Source organism: Pan troglodytes, chromosome 19, assembly GCF_028858775.2.
Source record: "Pan troglodytes isolate AG18354 chromosome 19, NHGRI_mPanTro3-v2.0_pri, whole genome shotgun sequence".
Lineage (NCBI taxonomy): Eukaryota > Metazoa > Chordata > Mammalia > Primates > Hominidae > Pan > Pan troglodytes.
This window is the reverse complement of record NC_072417.2, coordinates 49,043,628-49,064,047: the sequence shown is the minus strand read 5'-3', so window position 1 is coordinate 49,064,047 and position 20,420 is coordinate 49,043,628. Positions and strand designations below refer to the sequence as shown.

At 49.7% G+C, this 20,420-nt stretch overlaps 1 protein-coding gene across 3 annotated transcripts in view; it reads right to left on the bottom strand.

Annotated features, from left to right (window-relative positions):
- Nucleotides 1–1,633: 1,633 nt before the first annotated feature.
- The window catches only part of TOP3A (DNA topoisomerase III alpha), a 41,756-nt gene continuing 22,969 nt past the window's right edge, over nt 1,634–20,420 (bottom strand). For 2 of the 3 annotated variants that reach the window (XM_063798882.1, XM_054670341.2), the window contains 7 exons: nt 20,195–20,324; nt 15,295–15,408; nt 15,032–15,197; nt 12,594–12,737; nt 10,430–10,552; nt 7,575–8,257; nt 3,800–4,873 (listed from right to left, as the gene is read on the bottom strand). In XM_063798882.1, the coding sequence (XP_063654952.1) occupies nt 4,695–4,873; nt 7,575–8,257; nt 10,430–10,552; nt 12,594–12,737; nt 15,032–15,197; nt 15,295–15,408; nt 20,195–20,324 (1,539 nt within the window). In that variant the 3' untranslated portion in view covers nt 3,800–4,694. Of the gene's footprint in view, nt 4,874–7,574; nt 8,258–10,429; nt 10,553–12,593; nt 12,738–15,031; nt 15,198–15,294; nt 15,409–20,194; nt 20,325–20,420 lie in introns of all 3 variants that reach the window. The other variant, XM_054670340.2, reaches the window with a different exon arrangement.

Genomic DNA, 20,420 nt, shown 5'->3' with positions numbered 1-20,420 from the left:
CAGAAGGCTCCAGGAAGCTGCTGGTCCAAGTCCCAGAGTCCAAATGCCGAAGAACCTGGAGTCTGATGTCCAACAGCAGAGAAGAGGAAGCAGGCATCTGGCACGGAAGAGGGAGAGGGCTGGAGAAGACTCAGCAAGGTGCTCATCCCCCTTCTTCCACCTGTTGTTCTGGCCGTGCTGGCAGCTGATTGGATGGTACCCACACACACTGAGGGTGGGTCTTCCTTTCTCAGTCCACCGAGTCATGTCACTCTCCTCTGGCAACACCCTTACAGACACCCAGAAAAAATACCAGCCATCTCGGCGTCCCTTAATCTAGTGAAGTTGACACCTAACATTAACCACTGCACCAACACCACCTGTGTGTGAGCTGGTGGTCTAAGGTGGGGATGGGGTGCACAGATCTGTCCCTGGTAGGGACGGTCAACAGGTGAGTGGCAACACCCTGGTGAGCATATTGAGCTGGGGCCACCTGTGTTCCAGTCCAAGAAACCTGGAGATCCAGCTGAATGTGAACATCCCAGGTCTTCGGCCGGATTCTGTGAGGCAGGTGGTGAATTCATCCCAAAGGGAAGTGGGGTCTCTGCCCAGTGTCTCAAAAGCCAGTGCCTCCAGGTGCGGGCCCCAGCGCTGTTGGGCACATTGAGCCTGGCTCTGGGGAGTGGGGGAGCCGGATGTTGGTGACAAGGCTTATTTTTAATTCTGGATGCTCTAAGTATCCGGGGTGGGATCAGGCAGAGACTCCTCAACTGCTACAAGTTGTGTGGGGTGGTCTCGTTTCCTCTGCTGTTAAGTGCAAGCAATCACCTTGGGGAAGCATGTGCAGGACGTCAGCCAGGCTTCTTTGCCAAGATGGCAGGGAAGCCTCCAGTTACCCCATGGGCTCTCAGCATTGGTGTGGAGAGCAGGGAGGGGCTTTTTACAAAACTCTGATGGGGCTTGGGGGCACATGGCATCAGAGACTAGGTTTCAAGGCCAGGTTAGCTGCTTGGTAGAGGAAAACACTTAACCCAACAGAGCTATGGTTCCTGCACAAAAAGGACAGGAGATGCTGTCTTGCTGGCAGCAGGAGGTTGGAACCACTGTAGGTGACAGCCTGGCCAGTGCCTAGTCTCAGCTAGATCCAGCAAGGGGGGGGGGGGTCATTTTCTTCTCCTTGGTTTTGCATTGCACAAGCTGCAGATGTGGCTCAACACAGGGACTAAAAACCCTTCCAGTCAACGTTGACGGGGTAGGATGAGCTGCATGCTGCTAACCTGAGTGGGCCATCGAGAGAGACTTAGAAATTCCAACAGGTTTGATTTGTGAGGCTTTAATTTGCAGTCGTGCCTGACCGTAAGCCTTCACTAGAGAGCCTCAATATGAACAAGGACACCCCATTACGGATGAGGCAACTGGGGCTCCAAGGATGAGGCTGCACACCCAGGGTGGCAGAAGAGGCCAGGAAGTGGGAGCTGAGCCTGGGTCTGTCTGATCTCAGATGCCTGGCCCAGTCCATGGTGCAGCCCAATCCTGCAGTTTGCTTTTGAGACACAAAGGAGTTGCCTGCAGAGATGTGAAAACCACAAAGGCATCTGATATCCAGAAACTATGAAGAACTCCTACAACTCAACAACAAAGACAAACAACACAATTTAAAAATGGGCGAAGAGACCAGGTGTGATGGCTCCTGCCTGTTAATCCTAGCACTTTGGGAGGCCAAGGCTGGTAGATCACCTGAGGTCACGAGTTTGAGACCAGCCTGGCCAACATGGTGAAACCCCGTCTTTACTAAAAATACTAAACAAATTAGCTGGGTGTGGAGGCGGATGCCTGTAATTCCAGCTACTTGGGAGGCTGAGGCAGGAGAACTGCTTGAACCCAGGAGGCAGAGGTTGCAGTGAGCCAAGATCGCACCACTGCACTCCAGCCTGGGCACAAGAGCGAAACTCCATCTCAAAAAAAAAATAAAAAATAAACAATAAAAAATGGGTGAAGAACTTAAATCGACATTCTCCAAAGAATGTATACCAATGGCCAGTAAGCCTGTGGAAAGATGGTCAATGTCATTAATGACTAGGAAAATGCAAAACAAAACCACAATGACACGCCACTTCATACCCACTAGGATGACAAAACACTAGGATGGCTATAATACAAGAAAAGGAAAGGAACAAGTGTTCACAAGGATATGGAGAAGCAGTAACCCTGGTGTGCTGCTGGTGGGTGTAAAGTGGTGCATCCACTGTGGAAAATTTGGAGGTTCCTCAAAAAGTCAAAACATGGAGTTATGGTATAAAACTACAATTCCATTCCTTGGCATATGCCCAAAATAACTGAAAACAAGTCATCAGACACTCATACACCAATGTTCACAACAGTGCTATTCACAATAGCCAAAAAGTGGAAACAACCCAATGTCCATCAACTGACAAATGGATAATCGTGTGGTATATTCATACAGTGGACTATCAGCTTATCATAAACATCGAGGACTGACATGCTACAATGTGGATAAGCCTGACAAACATCAGTCAAGTCAAAGAAACCAGACACAGGATGTCATGTATGGTAGGATTTCTTTTTTTTTTTTTTTTTTTTTGAGACAGAGTTTCACTCTTGTTGCCCAGGCTGGAGTGCAATGGCCTGATCTCAGCTCACTGCAACCTCTGCTTCCTGAGTAGCTGGGATTACAGGTGCCTGACACCACGCCCGGCTAATTTTTGTATTTTTTTTAGAGACAGGGTTTCATCATATTGGGCAGGCTGGTCTCGAACTCCTGACCTCAGGTGATCTGCCCACCTTGGCCTCCCAAAGTGCTAGGATTACAGGCGTGAGCCACTGTGCCCAGCCTGGTATGATTCCATTTAAACAAAATATCCAGAGTAGGTAAACCCACAGAGACAAAAAGTGGTTGGTGGTTCCCCGGAGCTGGGATAGGCAAAATCACACACGCAGGGCCACAACCCACACCCACTCGGAGATGTTCCAGGAACAATCTCAGGAATCTGCATTTGTAAAAATCCTCCCCAATACCCCATCAGAACACAGAGCCACTGGTCTATGGGCCAGGAGCCCAAGACCTGAGAACAATCCTAGTTTCTTCAACAACTAGCAACATGACTGGGCAACTCACATCCACCTCTGCTCATCTTCTAAACTGTAAATCAGAGTCCATATGGCTTGTATTATTCACAAGGTTTTTGTGAAGGCAAACGGGGGAACATGGCCACCACTGGAAAAAGTGGAAGATGGAAAGTTAGTGATCTGAATCTGAACCTTTCATTAGACATCTCTGCTCTGAGGGACCATCTGTGGGGTGAGAAGAAATTGGGCTCAGTGCTTACCATGTGGAAAGGGAGGAAGGGCTCTCCACATGGGACACAAGGGACAGCCATGAAGGACAGAGGCTGACGAGACCTCCCAGGGTGAGCTCCTTCCAGCACTGGCTGGTACCTGTTGCTTCTGCAAATGTTCCCCAGACCCTCTGCACTCTCGCAGGTCAGAGTAAAAAAAGGTTGGATTCTTTCATTTTAAAAAATGTTTGAGAGACAGGGTCTTACTCTGTCACCCAGGCTGGAGTGCAGTGGTGTGATCATGGCTTGCTGCAGCCTCAAACTCTTGGGTTCAAAGGATCCTCCCACTTCAGCCTCCTGAGCAGCTGGAACTAAAGACGTGTACAACTGTGCTTGTTATATTTTTAAAAATAGAGACAAGGTCTAACTATGTTGCCCAGGCTGGTCTTGAACTCCTGATCTCAAGCAATCCTCCAGCCTTGGCCTCCCTAAGTGCTGGATTACAGGTGTGAGCCTCCACGCCCTGCCGGGGTTGGATTCTTTTTATTTTTTTAAATTTTTAAATTTTTTTTGAGACTGAGTCTCGCTCTGTCGCCCAGGCTGGAGTCCAGTGGCACAATCTCAGCTAACTGCAACCTCCGCCTCCCGGGTTCAAGCAATTCTCCTGCCTCAGCCTCCTGAGTAGCCGGGTCTACAGGCGCACACTGCCACACCTGGCTAATTTTTTGTATTTTAGTAGAGACAGGGTTTCACCATGTTGCCCTGGCTGGTCTCGAACTCCTGAGCTCAGGCAATCCGCCCCCTACAGCCTCCCAAAGTGCTGGGATTACAGGCATGAGCCACTGCACCCGGCCTGGGTTCTTTATTAAAGCAATGAATTCTGGATGTCCTGGCTTAACTAGATAAAGAGGGAATGAAGCTTCTTCTGAAGGATCAGTGTTACCACAGCCATTTCCTTGCATTACACCGTCCTTCTCAGGACGTCTATGAGAAGCCCTGGGCAGCCTGGACAGGGATTGCCCCACGAGTGCTGGTGGCTCACTTGGGGCTTTCTGCAGGTGAAGGAAGCAGCCCTGGGAGCTTCTTCCTTTGGCACACAGTGGGCTTCAGCTGGGACTGCACCAATCCTCTGCTAACAGCAACCATCCTTGGGGGGTCCGAGGGAGCAGCTGCGTGACTTTTCAGCAGTGGCTATGGTCACTCCTGAGGCCTGGGAAGAGGGTCACTGTCCAGCAGAGCTGGCCTGCTCCAGAGTGATCTGGACCTTGTGCCCCTTAATACAAGAAGGCCCAACTCCAAAGGCCAACACTGTCCTCTAAGTTTCCAGGACACTAAATGGCCACTTGGTCCTGGTTAACTCATTTCTAAACACAAAGGGGACAGGTCTGAGAAAGTGGCGTTCTCTACCCTACCCTGAGCTCATCTGTTCTGAGGACAAAAGGGACGGGTGTGTCCAGGCTGGTGGCAAAGGCTGCATTTCCGGGGTTTCTTTGCTGTGGACCCCATGTCTGAGGAACTGGCCCGGGGCCTTTTGCTTCTGGCTTCCGACCCCAGGGTTCTTCCTCTGTCTCCTGTCCAGGACGGGGCTCCAGAAGTCCCTGTCGGGAGAGTCAGGGGAGGGGTGAGGTTAGAACTGACATGCAGAAGTGGCAAGTCCTGAACACGGTGGCTCATGCCTGTAATCCCAGCACTTTAGGAAGCTGAAGGAGGAGGATTGCTTAAGCCCAGGAGTTCAAGATCAGCCTGGGCAACATGGTGAAACCTTGTCTTTAAAAAATGCAAAAATTAGCCAGGTGTGGTGTATGCCTGTGGTCACAGCTACTCGGGAGGATGCCTGAGCCTGGGAGGCTACAGTGAGCTGTGATCACACCACTGCACTCCAGCCTGGGCAACAGAGCGAGACCCTGTCTCAAAAAAAAAAAAAAAGAAAAAAGAGCAGCAGACGATAAAGCTGAACCAACTTTTTTTTTTTTTTTTTTTTTTTTTGAGATGGAGTCTTCGCTCTGTCGCCCAGGCTGGAGTGTGGAGTGCAGTGGCGTGATCTCCACTCACTGCAAGCTCCACCTCCCGGGTTCACGCTATTCTCCTGCCTCAGCCTCCCGAGTAGCTGGGACTACAGGCACCCGCCACCACGCCCGGCTACTTTATTTTTTGTATTTTTAGTAGAGACGTGTTTCACCATATTAGCCAGGATGGTCTCGATCTCCTAACCTTGTGATCCGCCCACCTTGGCCTCCCGAAGTGCTGGGATTACAGGCGTGAGCCACCGTGCCCGGCCTTTTTTTTTGTGAGATGGAGTCTGGCTCTGTCGCCCAGGCTGGAATGCAGTGGTGCAATCTTGGCTCACTGCAAGCTCCGCCTCCCGGGTTCACGCCATTGTCCTGTCTCAGCCTCCCGAGAGTAGCTGGGACTACAGGGACCGACCACCATGCCCGGCTAATTGTTTGTATTTTTAGTAGAGACGGGGTTTCACTGTGTTAGCCAGGATGGTCTCGATCTCCTGACCTCGTGATCCGCCCGCCTCGGCCTCCCAAAGTGCTGGGATTACAGGCATGAGCAACCGCGCCCGACCGGCTGAATCCGTTTTTATACAGCCATGTACACCCCACCAGCCAGCCCCCCTTCACACTGTGTCCAACTCTGTAAGGTCGAGGTGCGATGTGCCTGCTGCCTTATGTTACCTGACACCTCTCCCTCAAGAATCCTAAGCTTTGCAGGCATTGTCCCACACTCACTTGGTAAGTGGACTTTCATGCCGGCCCTTTTTACAGAGGCAGAAACCCAAGCAAGCTGGCCTGTGTGGTAGGGTGGGAAAGACAAGCAGCCTATGACCGGCAACCTGCGGCCCACCTCCATGCAGGAAAGTCCAGCTCTGGATCCCTTCCTGTCCCCTCAACAGGCCTTTCCAGACCAGCTGCTCATTTACCCAGGACAGTCAGTCAGTCAGCCTGGAGGTCAGATACCATGTCCTTCCAAGTGGGGAGACAAGAGGCCAGACTGCATCTCACTTCAAATGTGGGTCTCTCACTGCAATGGCCATCTCTGGGCCCCATTAGCACTGGTAGCCAGTTCCAAGTCCCACAGTTTTTACCAAACCTCTGGTTTCTTTCTGTGCATGCCGGGCTAGTGACACATGTGTAAGAATCATAGTCTGAGACTAAACTCCTTTCTAAAACGGGAACCCTATGAATGTAGGCAGGGACCATCTTGTTGAGCAAACTTGAGGCAGAGAGGCTAAGTCATTTGTTCAAGGTTATACTGCTGAGCTTTGGAACCAGATTTGCTCAACTCCAAAGCTCCCACTAGGCCTTTGGGTCATTCTCAGCTACTTAAGCTCTGTTGTGCACTGGAGCAGGAGGAACCATTCAAAGTGCCTCCACGTACACCATTCAACTTGATGCAATGTCCAGGTGCCACTTCTCATGACACCCAGTTCCCGGACATTGGCCCAAGCTGTGTCACCCTGGGCAGGTTCCTAAATATCATCGGGGTTAGCATCTTCATCTGAAGAAATGAGGCTGGGCCAGGCACGGTGGCTCACGCCTGTAAGCCCAGCACTTTGAGAGGCCAAGGCAGGTGGATCACCTGAGGTCAGGGGTTCAAGACCAGCCTAACCAACAGGGTGAAACCCCCGTCTCTACTAAAAATACAGAATTAGCTGTGCGTGGTGGTGCATGCCTGTAATCCCAGCTACCTGGGAGGCTGAGGCAGGAGAATCATTTGAACCTGGGAGGTGGAAGTTGCAGTGAGCCAAGATTGCACCATTGCACTCCAGTCTGGGCAACAAGAGCAAAACTCAGTCTCCAAAAAAAAAAAAAAAGAAATGAGGCTGATGCTTATGTGATGCTTATGGTCTGCCAAGGGTCACGACAGCTGCAAGGGCACATGGCCATGGGACTGGGAAGGCCTATGTACTCATCCTGGTGTCTGTTGCTATGGGACCCTGAGCAATACCCACTTCATGTGTCTGGGTCTCACCTTTCTCACTTATAAGTAAAATTGTGATCATAATGCTTACCCGATGAGGATGGAAGATGCACAGGAAGTATACTTAGCATAGTGCCAGGCACAGGGCAAGTGACACCATTACTGGTAGCTACCCTTTAATTTGGAGTGAGGACTGTACAATTATCACCTTGCTGAAAGTGATCAAGTGAGGAAAAGTGAGGTGCAAGGCAGCCCAGGTGCCCCTCCCAATCCCACCATGACCCTGCCTTGCCTTCTTTCTGCTGTCCCCAGTCTCTGAGGTAAACACCTGAAAACTGAAGGCAGGGATTCCCATGCCCCTCCCTGCCTCACCTGGAGCGGTGTTCTCATCGACCCACTGGAAGAAGCCACACTGCTGCTCTCTCGGCTTGGCACATGTGTGGAACTGGCGCCCCTTGTTGGGTCCATCCTTCTGCACAGTCCGTGTGACGGAGGGCTGGCTGCAAAGGCAGGATGTGCCACTACCACTGCCATCACCAGGGTTGCCAAACCCACCTAGGTGGATCCCTGGGCCTGGTGGGCATCCCAGGGAGGCGCCCAGGGGTCTATATGCCAAGGCAGGAGGCCCTCCTGCTCCCGGATTGGGGCTGTCTGCCCACAGGAAGAAATTGCAGCTACCTCCGTTGCACTTAAAGAACTGCCGGCCCTGGTTGGGGCCCTCCTTACGGACAGTGAGCAGCACAGCCTCCTGGCCACAGTTGCAGGTCACAGAATTGCTTTCACCAGCAGCCGTGGGTGGTGGGAGGGTCTGGGCCAGAGCCTTTGAGGGCCCAGTCTGTCTGCTGTCAGCAGGCTGGGGGTGCTGGCTGTTGTCCATCCTGTTCAGGGACTGGTTAGCCTGCAGGCGGCCAGAGGGCTGGCTAGCCCTGGGGGGCCCCCGTGAAAATCTCAGGTCCAGGATCTCCCTCAGGGTGTCGTCGCATCCGCCGATGCAGCAAACAAACTCCAGAGGCATGGTCGGGGGAAGGCTACCGCGCTTAAACTTTAACTTTAACCTAGTGAGGCCAGAAGATGAGAAAAAACATTAACAACCAGATGCCAGCTTCTCCTTAGTCCAGTGAGGGCTGCTTCAGCCCTAGGCCTCTCTCCACCATTCCTTATGCATCAGGAAGCCCACCCAAGTCCCCTGTGAGGCCCTCTATCAGCCCACCACAAGCCCCCACCAGTCATCACAGGAGTGGACGGTGGGAAACAGTGCAGATGAAATCTAAGATCCCAGTAATTCACTAAAATAAAAACACCTCTGAGAAGTCCCATGTCTCTGTATCAGCAGTTCTCCAAGTGTGGTTCCAGGGTGCCTGAGCCCTTTCAAGGAGAGTGCAAAACTCTTTTATAGGCCAGGTGTGGTGGCTCAAACCTGTAATCCCAGCACTTTGGGAGGCTGAGGCGGGCGGATCACGAAATCAAGAGATTGAGACCATCCTGACCAACATGGTGAAACCCCATCTCTACTAAAAATACAAAAATTAGTTGGGCATGGTGGCACGCGCCTATAGTCCCAGCTACTCGGGAGGCTGAGGCAGGAGAACCTCTTGAACCTGGGAGTCGGAGGTTGCAGTGAGCCAAGATTGTGCCACTGCACTCCAGCCTGGTGACAGAGCAAGACTCTGTCTCAAAAAAAATTCTAAGAGGTTATGTCTATTTTGCTCTTATTCTTCCATGTGTATACAACGGAGTTTCCTGGAGGTTCCAGCACATGCAATGACTCAGCAGGCTGACTGCAGAAGCAGATACGGGAATCCAGCTCTCTTCTATTAAGCCAGACATACAAATTGCAAAATGTAAAACAATGTCATTAATGTCATTATTATTTTGCTTTTGAAAATAGGTATTTTATTACCCTAAAAAACAAGTTATTTACAGTAGTATGCAATGCATTTACTAGAAATAAATTATTAAATTTTTTTTTTTTGAGACAGAGTATCATTCTGTCGCCCAGGCTGGTGTGCAGTGGCGCAATCTCGGCTCACTGAAAGTTCTGCCTCCTGGGTTCACGCCATTCTCCTGCCTCAGCCTCCCGAGTAGCTGGGACTACAGGCGCCCGCCAGTACGCCTGGCTAATTTTTTGTATTTTTAGTAGAGACGGGGTTTCACCGTGTGTCTCGATCTCCTGACCTCGTGATCCACCCACCTCGGCCTCCCAAAGTGTTGGGATTACAGGCGTGAGCCACCACACCTGGCCATTTTTTGTATTTTTAGTAGAGACAGGGTCTCACCATGTTAGCCAGGATGGTCTCGATCTCCTGTCCTCGTGATCCGCCTGTCTCGGCCTCCCAAAATGCTGGGATTACAGGCCTGAGCCACCAGGCTCGGCCTATTCATTTATTTCTAGAGACAGGGTCTGGCTCTGTCATTCCAGGCTGGAGAGCAGTGGTGAAATCATGGCTCACTACAGCCTAGACCCCTAGGATCAAGTGATCCTCCTGCCTCAGCCTCCTGACCAGCTTGGCCTATAGGCATATGTCACCACATCTGGCTAATTTAAATTTTTTTTTGGCCAGGTGCAGTGGCTCACATCTATAATCCCAGCACTTTGGGAGGCCAAGGTGGGTGGATCACTTGGGGCCAGGAGTTCGAGACCAGCCTGGCCAACATGGTGAAACCCTGTCTCTACTAAAAATACAAAAAGTAGTCAGGCATAGTGGTGCATGCCTGTAATCCCAGCTACTCAGGACGCTGAGGCAGAAGAATCACTTGAACCCAGAAGGCAGAGGTTGCAGTGAGTCAAGACTGCGCCACTGCACTCCAGCCTGGGCAACCCAGCGAGACTGTCATAAAAAAAAAAATTTTTTTTAATAAATTTTTTTTTTTTTTTTTAAAGAGATGGGGTCTTGCTATGTAGCCCGAGCTTGGATGTTGTATATAATATGTGAATAATTTCCTAAGCCTGGTGTAGCAATCATCTATCTGGAGAGGGCAGGGAAAGAGCCCTTCATGGTTCTTTGCCCATGGCCCACTCCAAACAGGGTCATACCTGCCAAAGCAGTGACAGCATGGAACACAACAGAACTGGACCAGCCCTGCTGAACTGGCTGCTGCAGAACACAGCTACGCCCCTGCAGGGCCTGAGTGGAATCCCCGACACTCCTCTCTGGGTTCTGGCAGGAGCAAGGGAAAGATGGTGTACACACTCCAGAGGAGGCACCTGACTCAGGTGCCCAGCTCACCTGTACACAGGGTGTGGCTGACAAACTGGACACACACTGCTGTCCCGGCTGGCCTCCAGCACCGAGTCAGGAAGCCACACAGCTGAGCGACACTCCGGGAAACCCATGCAGCTGAGGTAGAACCTGGGGACAAAGTGCCATGTCAGATGATAGGAGTGCAGGAGATGCTCTCCACTGTTGGCCATCAGCTAAGGCAGCCTTTCCTCAGCTGCCCGAGGACAACATTCCCTTTTCTGGATGACACTTAACTGGATACACAAGCACTCATATTGAATTGATTGGGAAAAATGAGCCTTCTCACATCCCAAAAGCACAAAGCAGCTATTGCTGGCCCTGCTTTCTATTTAGAAAACCAACAACCAACCAAGCTGACGCCAGGGGCTCTGTGCTGTGCACTCACACATTCTTGCCTTTCTGCCTCGTGCCAAATCTGGGCAGTGTCAGGGGCCCCCTCAGTTTGCATGTGAGTAAACAGTGGCTTGATGTGGCCTGGAAACCTGCCCAGAGACATGCATGCATGTGCGGATGGGAGCCAGGAATGGAAACCCATTTGTTTGTGACAAAGCCTCACCTGCAACATCTACACCCCACCCACTGCCCATCCATCCCATCCCGGTCTCTCCTGGCCAATGTTTTTCAACACCTTGCAGTCATGAAACGTTAGGGTTTGACTAGCTAATATGCATGTGATTTACAAATTCCTCATGAGTGTGCCTGGGTACACTATGAAGAAAAAAAAAGCCCCGAACTCCAATCATTTAAATAAGAAATTTACAATCTCAGAAATGGAAATTATCAGATAAATCATGGAGTGGCAAATCCCACAAGATAATCTCCTGACCTTCTGGAGTAACTCAGAGAAGGATTACAAAAGAATAACAGAAGAACAAACGAATAACAAAAGAATAATAATAATTCTTCAATTCAGAGAATTGGAGAATTCAGAGCTAAAACAAAAGTAGTTATTCTCTCTCCTTATATTCCAATGAGTACTAATCCAATAACCTACCGATGGCAAGGAAAACCCATCAACAGCATTTATTAAGTGCTGAAATATATGCCCAGTCATTGGGCTAAGCCTAGAGTGGCACTGGCTTCTGTCTGTGAGTGACGCGAGCCCTGACACCTGCTTCCAGGTCTGGCCCATAGACCTCTTGTTTCTGAGAGCCTGGGTGGCCTTCTCTTCACTTGGGCCAGCCAGGTTAATGATGGCTGGAGGTGAGGAGTTGAGAAACCTCCTTTCTTATTCAGCAGCAAGGAGCACAGCAGTCCCAGGTGGGCCAGGCAGGATGGAAAAAGGCAGTGAAAACCCGGTTTCAAACTCTGCTGCCCACCACGGCTGCTTGACTCCAAGCAAGCACCTCAGCCCTCTAAGCTGCATAAAAATCCCTGCCTTGCAGGGTAGTTAGGAGAATGGGATGAGGTAATGCTTACAGAGCACCACCCTGCATTACACCAGTGAGGGACGGCACCTGATGAATGATGGCTGCCACCCCTCCAGCTCGTCTTTCCCTGTGAACTTCCTCCAGTGGCCAGCCACTGGCTCAAACAACCTGATGTGAAGCTGAATTGCCCACTCAGATCTACTATATTTAAAGCGAAAAGGGAGTTGAGATTTTAGGCCCCATTCAGAACTAAAACTAGGAGAGAACAAAAGTAATATCTGCTGAGTATCTACAACACATCAGGCAATGTGCTACATAGTCCTGACCATTTTCACCAAATCCTCACCCTTAACACAGCCTTGTGAGTACTAACCTTATTTTATAAAAGAAGAAATTGGGGTTCAGAGCAGGTAAGTAACTTGCTTCAGGCCACACCACTTATATGCGGCATAAGTGGCATTTGAACCCAGACCCACCTAGATCTGAAGCTCATGCTCCTCCATGTGTTACACATTGGGTATATGATGTCCTATCCACAGGGGACAAAAAAACCCCACTATCATTCAGTTCCTCACCTGCTCTGAATTCCCATAGTGCTTTACACCTCAAAGGCCTGATCCCACCCTGCTATGCTTTTAGGCCAACACCTTGCCTGCAGGTTGGCAACAACAGGCCTGTCTTGAAAGATTCCATGGAGTGAAATGGCAGGGTCTTTCGAGCTATGGCTGACACCGCAGGTGCTGGGGAGCAGAGGTGGGGGCAGAAGGCAGCGCACTCACCCGCCATTCTTCTTGGTCTTAAGGACCATGTCCTTGTTGCACTGTGGGCACTTCCTGATGGGCTCTGGCATGGCTGGGTAGATCTCTTCTTGCTGGGCCAACTCTGTCCCATTCCCAAAGTACTGGGCCAAGGCCTCGTCCAATCTGAAGAAAAGGCAAAGACAGACACCCATCAGCCAGCAATCGCTGCAAAGGCACCTACAACACTCTTACATGCACACAACAGGCGTGACCTTGAGAACCAGCTGGTCAGTGAGCCGCAGGCCTCCTGCAGAGAACAGACGGCAGACAGAAGACTGAGCTCACCATGGGCCCTGGTGCCGAACCAACTCTTGGGAGGAGAGTCCAGATACAGGCAGATGCTTCTGCTTGTCACCAGCCCACATTAAAAAGTAAAACTGGGCCAAATGCGGTGGCTCACGCCTGTAATCCCAGGCCGAGGCGGGCGGATCACCTGAGGTTGGAATTTCGAGACCAGCCTGACCAACATGGTGAAACCCCGTCTCTACTAAAAATACAAAATTAGCCAGGCATGGTGGCGCATGCCTGTAATCCAAGCTACTCAGGAGGCTGAGGCAGGAGAATCGCTTGAACCCAGGAGGCAGAGGTTGTGGTGAGCCAAGATCACGCCATTGCACCCTAGCCTGGGCAACAAGAGCGAAACTCCATCTCAAAAAAAAAAAAAGTAAAACTGCACAGGGTCCATGTACAAACTCCAGGAGTGTCTGTCTGTATTAAGTCTAAACTAGCTCATGCCTGCCTTTTCACAACTGGCATGGGGTACTCTGAAGAACAGAAAATAACAAACTGTTATCTTCTATTACAGTCTCACAACACACATCAGACACCAGATGTGTGGGAGTTTTCCCCATACACCAAGCAACTCTCCCGCCACACACCAGTTGGACATCCTCTAATTCAATTCAATTCTGACACTATGCACCTGGAGATCCATCTAACGGTTAAGGGCTCAGTCCCAGAAGACTGCTCCCCCAAATTCCCTCAGATGTCAGTCACAAATCCCAGGCTGTGACCTTCTGACTGACTGGCTATAAACTGGGGTTCCTCAGACCCCCTCCTTGGTTTGATTCTCAATAGAGTGGCTCACAGAGCTCAGGGAAACACTTTACTTATGCTTACCCGTTAATTACAAAGGATCCAGGTGAATACCCAGATGGAAGCAATGCACAGGGCAAGGGATGTGGGGAAGGGGTAGCTTCCATGCCCTCTCCCAAACACCCACCCTCCAGGAATCTTTACCTGTTTAGCTATTTGGATGTGCCCCAAACCCAATTGTTTGATTTGTTTTTGTTGTTGTTGAAGAAGTCTCACTCTGTTGCCCAAGCTGGACTGCAGTGGGGCAATCTCGGCTCATTGCAACCTCCACCTTCCGGGTTCAAGCAGTTCTCCTGCCTCAGCCTCCCAGGTAGCTGGGACTACAGGTACGCACCACCATGCCTGGCTAATTTTTGTATTTTTTTTTTTTTTTAGCAGAGAAAGGGGTTTCACTGTGTTGGCCAGGCTGGTCTTGAACTCCTGACCTTGTGATCTACCCGCCTCGGCCTCCCAAAGTGCTGGGATTACAGGCGTGAGCCACCGTGCCCGACCCTTGTTTGGGGATTTTATGGAGGATTTATTACTTAGGCATGATTGACAAATCACTGGCCACGTGTGATCAACTCAACCTCCAGCCCCTCTGCTCTTCCTGAGGTAAGGGTGGGACTCAAAGTCCCAACCTTCTAATCACAGGGTTGGTTCCCTGACAACCGGACCTATCCCGAGGCTACCCAGGAGCCCTTGGCCACTAGTCATCTCATTTGTATACAACAGACACAGCACTTAAAAAATTCCAAGGGTATCAGAAAATGAAGTCCAAATATATATATCTTATTATAAATCATAATATCACAGGTAGAAAACATATCATTTCTAACAAAATACACACATGCTGCTTGCTAAATATCCACCTCTAAATGCTCCAGAAAACAAATGGATCACACTCCAGCACTTGGGTTTACTGATTTAAAAGACTTTGTTGCCTAACTCAAGATAATTAATGTGTCATGTAATTAAAGCAGAAAAAAAAAAGATAATTAAAATCAAGAGAATGGTATTTCTAAAGCCAATAGTTCAGAATAACTGAAGGAGACTGTTCCGATTACTGTTTCTATACTGACAAAGCTCTATGGAGAGTTGTAAAAGAACCCAGAGAAGAAAGTCCAAAGAAAAGGGGTATGTGGAAAACCTCCAGGCCAGGAGGCCACTGGTGAGGATGAATCTGGCAGGGTTATAAACTCTGACTGGCCCAGATGCGGTGGCTCACGCCTGTAATCCCCACACTTTGGGAGGCTGAGGTGGGAAGATCTCTTGAGGCCAGGAGTTCAAGACCAGCCTGGGCAACATAGTGAGACCCCTCTGTATTTCTTTTAAGGACTTACTTCTTTGCTTTAGCGACCGCTTCAATGAAAACCTGCTTGTATTTCTGCACTTGCTGCCTTAGAACCACAAATTTGTCCTTTTTGCCATCACAGATCAGCTTCAGATCAGCTTCCAGTTCAGCCCGGAGGTCAGGCTTAGACATTTCATAGCCCATGGAATCATAACCTGCAGGGAGAGTCGAGCTCAGTGAGGGCCCACCTGAGACCCTCAGGGACTTGGGCGACACCACCCACTACCCACTGCAAGCTCTGTCCTCCCTTACCTTCCACAAGTCCCATGCCCAGGTGCCCAGGGAGGAACCGCTTGTCTGGGGTGAGGCCCACGTACATCCGGGCTTTGATGGTCTCGATGTGCTCTGCATGAGTGGCATCCGTACCTGGAAGCCACTTGCTGGTTACTCTGAGGTAATACAGACAACAGCTCCACCCGGGTGGCGCATGGGCACCTTGCTCACCCCGGAACCCCTCCTTTGCCTGGACAGCCTATGCAGGTAAGATGCCTTCATTTCATTCCCATATAGCTCATTCAAGAAATCACAATGGCAACCTCAACTCTCTTGTTCCCTCACATCCCATTACTCAGGAAAGCTGTCAATTCCAGCTTCAAAGCTCTTTTTAAAAATTCTCTTCCCCATGTGTCCAAGCCATACTTGCAGCTTGTGTCCCTATTTCTAGTCTCTTCCTCTACCCTAACCATTCTTTAAGCTGTGGCCAAAGGGACCTTTCAAAATGTAGCTCTGCCATGAAGGAAATGCAAATTAAAACTGCAGTGAAGGCTGGGAGCAGTGGCTCATGCCTGTAATCCCAGCATTTTGGGAGGCCAAGGTAGGCGGATCATCTGAGGTCAGGAGTTCGAGACCAGCCTGGCCAACATGCTGAAACCCTGTCTCTATCAAAAATACAAAAATTAGCAGGGTGTGGCGGCACGCACCTGTAGTCCCAGCTGCTCAGGAGGCTGAGGCAGGAGAATCACTTGAACCCAGGAGAAAGAGGCTGCAACGAGCCGAGATGGCGCCGTTGCACTCCAGCCTGGGTGATGGAGTGAGACTCTGTCTTTAAAAAAAAAAAAAAAAAAAAAAAAAAAGGGCTGGGCATGGTGGCTCATGCCTGTAATCCCAGCAATTTGGGAGGCCGAAGCGGGCAGATCACAAGGTCAGGAGATCAAGACCATCCTGGCTAACACGGTGAAACCCCTTCTCTACTAAAAATACAAAAAAAAAAAAAAATTAGCCGGGTGTGGTGGCGGGCGCCTGTAGTCCCAGCTACTCAGGAGGCTGACGCAGAAGAATGGCATGAACCTGGGAGGCAGAGCCTGCAGTGAGCGGAGATCGAGCCACTGCATTCCAGCCTGGGCGACAGAGCGAGACTCCACCTCAACAATAACAACAAAAAAACAAACAAAAAAACCAACCAAAAAAACCAGTGAAATAGCAGTTCAGACCTACTGGCAAAATCAAAAAGAGAGATAATACTAAGTGTTAGTAAGGATGTGGATAAACTGGAATCCTAGTGCCTTGCTGGTGGAAATGAAAAACGGTACAGCCACTTCAGAAAAGTTTGGTGGTTCCTAAAAATGTTAAATGTAGAGTTACCAAGTAAACCAGCAATCCCACTCCTAAGTCTACCCAAGAGAAATGAAAACACATATCCACACAAAACCTTGTACAAAACTGTTCACAGCAGGATTATTTATAATAGCCAAAGAGTAGAAACAACTCAAGTGTCCATCAACTGCAACCTCTGCCTTCCGGGTTCAAGTGATTCTCTTGCCTCAGCCTCCCGAGTAGCTGGGATTACAGGCGCCTGCCACCAAGCCCAGCTAATTTTTTCATTTTTAGTAGAGAAAGTGTTTCACCATGTTGGTGAAGCTGGTCTCGAACTCCTGACCTCAAGTGATTGGCCTGCCTTGGCCTCCCAAAGTGCTGGGATTACAGGTGTGAGCCACTGTGCCTGGCTCTTTATAGGAAATAACTAAAGTAGGCAAATCTGGGCCAGGTGCAGTGGCTCACTCCTGTAATCCCAACACTTTGGGAGGTTGAGGTAGGAGGACAGTTTGAGGGTGCAAGTTCAAGACCAGACTAGGCAACATAGCAAGACCCTGTCCCTACATAAAACAAAAAAGTCTGGCTGGGCATGGTGGCTCAGGCCTATAATCCCAGCACTTTGGGAGGCCGAGGCGGGTGAATCATTTGAGGTCAGGAATTCGAGACCAGCTTAGCTAACAGTGAAACCCCATCTCTACTAAAAATACAAAAATTAGCCAGTGATGCGCACCTGTAGTCCCAGCTACTCAGAAGGCTGAGGCAGGAGAATCTCTTGAACCCGGGAGGCGGAGGTTGCAGTGAGCTGAAATCGTGCCACTACACTCCAGCCTGGGTGACAGAGTAAGACTCTGTCTCAAACAAAACAAAACAAACAAACAACCCAACAAAAAAATTAGCTGGGCGTGGCAACACATGCCTGTAGTCCCAGCTACTTGGGAAGCTGAGGTGGAAGGATCCCTTGAAACCCAGGGTTCATGGCTGTGACCTAGCCTGGGTGACAGAGTAAGATGCTGTCTCTCCAAAACAAATTTTTTTAGGGGCCGGGCATGGTGGCTAACACCTGTAATCCTAACACTTTGGGAGGCCTAGGTGGGCGGATCATGAGGTCAGGAGTTTGAGACCAGCCAACCTGGCCAACATGGTGAAACCCTGTCTCTACTAAAAATAACAAAAATTAGCCGGGTGTGGTGGTGCGTGCCTGTAAGCCTAGCTACTGGGGAGGCTGAGACAGGAGAATCGCTTGAACCCGGGTGGCGGAAGTTGCAGTGAGCAGAGATTGTGCCACTCCACTCCAGCCGCAGCAACAAGAGCAAAACTCCATCTCAAACAAACAACAAAAAAAACAAAAAAACTGACTGTGGTAATAGCTGCACAACTTTGTGAATATGCTAAAAAATGTACATTATACATTTGAAGGAGATAAACTGTATGGTATATAAATAAAGCTGTTAATAATTATATATATATATAATTTTTTTTTATTTTTATTTTTTTTAGATGGAGTCTCTCTCTGTCACCAAGGCTGAAGTGCAGTGGCACAATCTTGGCTCACTGCAACCTCCACCTCCCAGGTTCAAGCAATTCTCCTGCCTCAGCCTCCTAAGTAGCTGGGATTACAGGTGTCAGCCATAACACCTAGCAATTTTTTGTATTTTTAGTAGAGATGGAGTTTCACCATGTTGTCCAGGCTGGTCTTGAACTCCTGACCCCCTACCTTGGTCTCCCAAAGTGCTGGGATTATAGGTGTGAGACACAATGCCCAGCCTGTTAATAATCTTTTAAAAATATTATATTTTTTTTTTTTGTAAGTGTACCTCTATGTGGTTCCTTTACTTAGAAATCCTGGAAGACTCCCTGCTGACCATGTACCACCATCTAAGCCCCTCAACTGGGCAAGCCAAGGCCCTGCAAAGTCAGGCTTGGATCATCTTTCCAGGCTCACCTTCTATGGCCACCCCCCTCCAATCCAGCTACAGCAGGCTTCTGCTTTCCTGCTCCTGTGCCCTTCCTCAGGCCTACCCTGCACTGGGCTGCCCTTCGCTGATCCAGAAGTCTTACTATGAGGTTTTGGTCCAGCTCAAATGCCAGTCCACCCATCACATTTTCTTCCCTGCCTACTCCCTGCAGAACTATTACATTGTATTCAATGTGTTGGTTTGGTTCTTCTGTTAGATTGAGAACTTAAAAAATGAGGTCTTATTCCTCTTTGTGTCCCTGGTGCTTAGTCCAAGCTCTCACTCTTGTGGGCCTCATACTTTGTACCTCAGTCTCTGCCTTCCGGGCTCAAGTGATCCTCCCACCTCAGCCTCCCTACCTATAGGCATGCACCTAATTTTTTGTAGAAATGGTTTTTTTGAGATGGAGTCTCACTCTGTCACCCAGGCTGGAGTGCAGTGCTGCGATCCTGACTCACTGCATCCTCCACCTCCCGGGTTCATGCAATTCTCCTGCCTCAGCCTCCCAAGTAGCTGGGACTACCGGTGCCCACCACCATGCCTGGCTAATTTTTGTATTTTTAGTAGAGACAGAGTTTCACCATGTTGGTCAGTCTGGTGGTCTTAAACTCCCTACCTCAGGTGATCCACCCAGCTCAGCCTCCTGAAGTGTTGGGATTACAGGCGTGAGCCACTGCGCCCAGCAAGATGGGGTTTTACCGTGTTGCCCAAGCTGGTCTTGAATTCCTGGGCTCAAGTGATTCACCCATCTTGGCCTCCCAAAATGCTGGGATTACAGGTGTGAGCCACCACACCCAGCCTTCATACATTTTTATCAAATAAATCATGACGGGTGAACCTCTACTAATTTTACCTAAACCTGCAGGGTTTCTGGATGTCCTAGTGATGGTCAAGGACTTCACGTTGAAGCACTGCTTCCCAAGTCATAGGCCTAAGAAACTCCCTTTGTGGATGACGCAGCTGCTTATGTAACACACGCCCAGGGAGCTCTGCTTCCCCTCCACTGTGCTGCAGGTATTCCTGGACTAGGTTTGCCAGAGAAAGCCCTTGAGAGCCTTGACAAAAATGAATGGAGGGGACAGCAGATTAGTTACAAGGCCCTACCTGCAAAGCTTGAGCCATGGGACTTATCAGCAGGGTCCTGGCACATACATGAGGCCAGCGTGAGCAGCCTGAGTGAGCAGTGTGGGTTCAGACCTGCAGAGACAGCTGCCACCCTCACCCAATGCTCCACATGGGAAGGAGGCTCAGGGCTCTATCTGACACTTCAAAATGAAGATAGATTTTATGATAACTGTCCCAAGTTTTAATTGTTGGTTCCTTACATGCTGTTCTTACTCGAAAGAACAACAAATCCTCATGTGGCCAACGGGTGCTCCCAGTTGGGCCCTCAAAGCCATGGGAAAAGTCTCTGTTACTATGTGGACAGCACAGTGCATGGTTTAAGAGCACTGACTGTGGAGTTATTCAGACCAGGTTTTAATAATACACACTTTGTGAACTTAGGTAAGTTCTTAACCTCTCTGAGCCTTATTTCAACTATAAAATGGGATAAAGATATAGCAGCTGCATTAGAGAATGGTTTGAAGACTAGAGGAAACCTGTACCTGGTACACGGTAAGCCTTAGCTCAAGAGATGCGAGTTACCCAGAGGAGCCACTGACCAATGCCATGCTTCTCCATGAGGGCAATGAGGTCGGCCTCGGTGAGCAGCTTGGGTGGGCTGGTCTCCCCATCCACCATCTCCACAGTGCTGGGCTGAAAGTGGGATCCTTGCTCATAGACAGGGAGGATCTACAGGGAGCGGCAGGTGCAACAGTCAGATGATTCCATCAGCACACTCAGGCAAAAAATAACCTCATTTCAAGGAACATGGTCCTGCTCCACTAG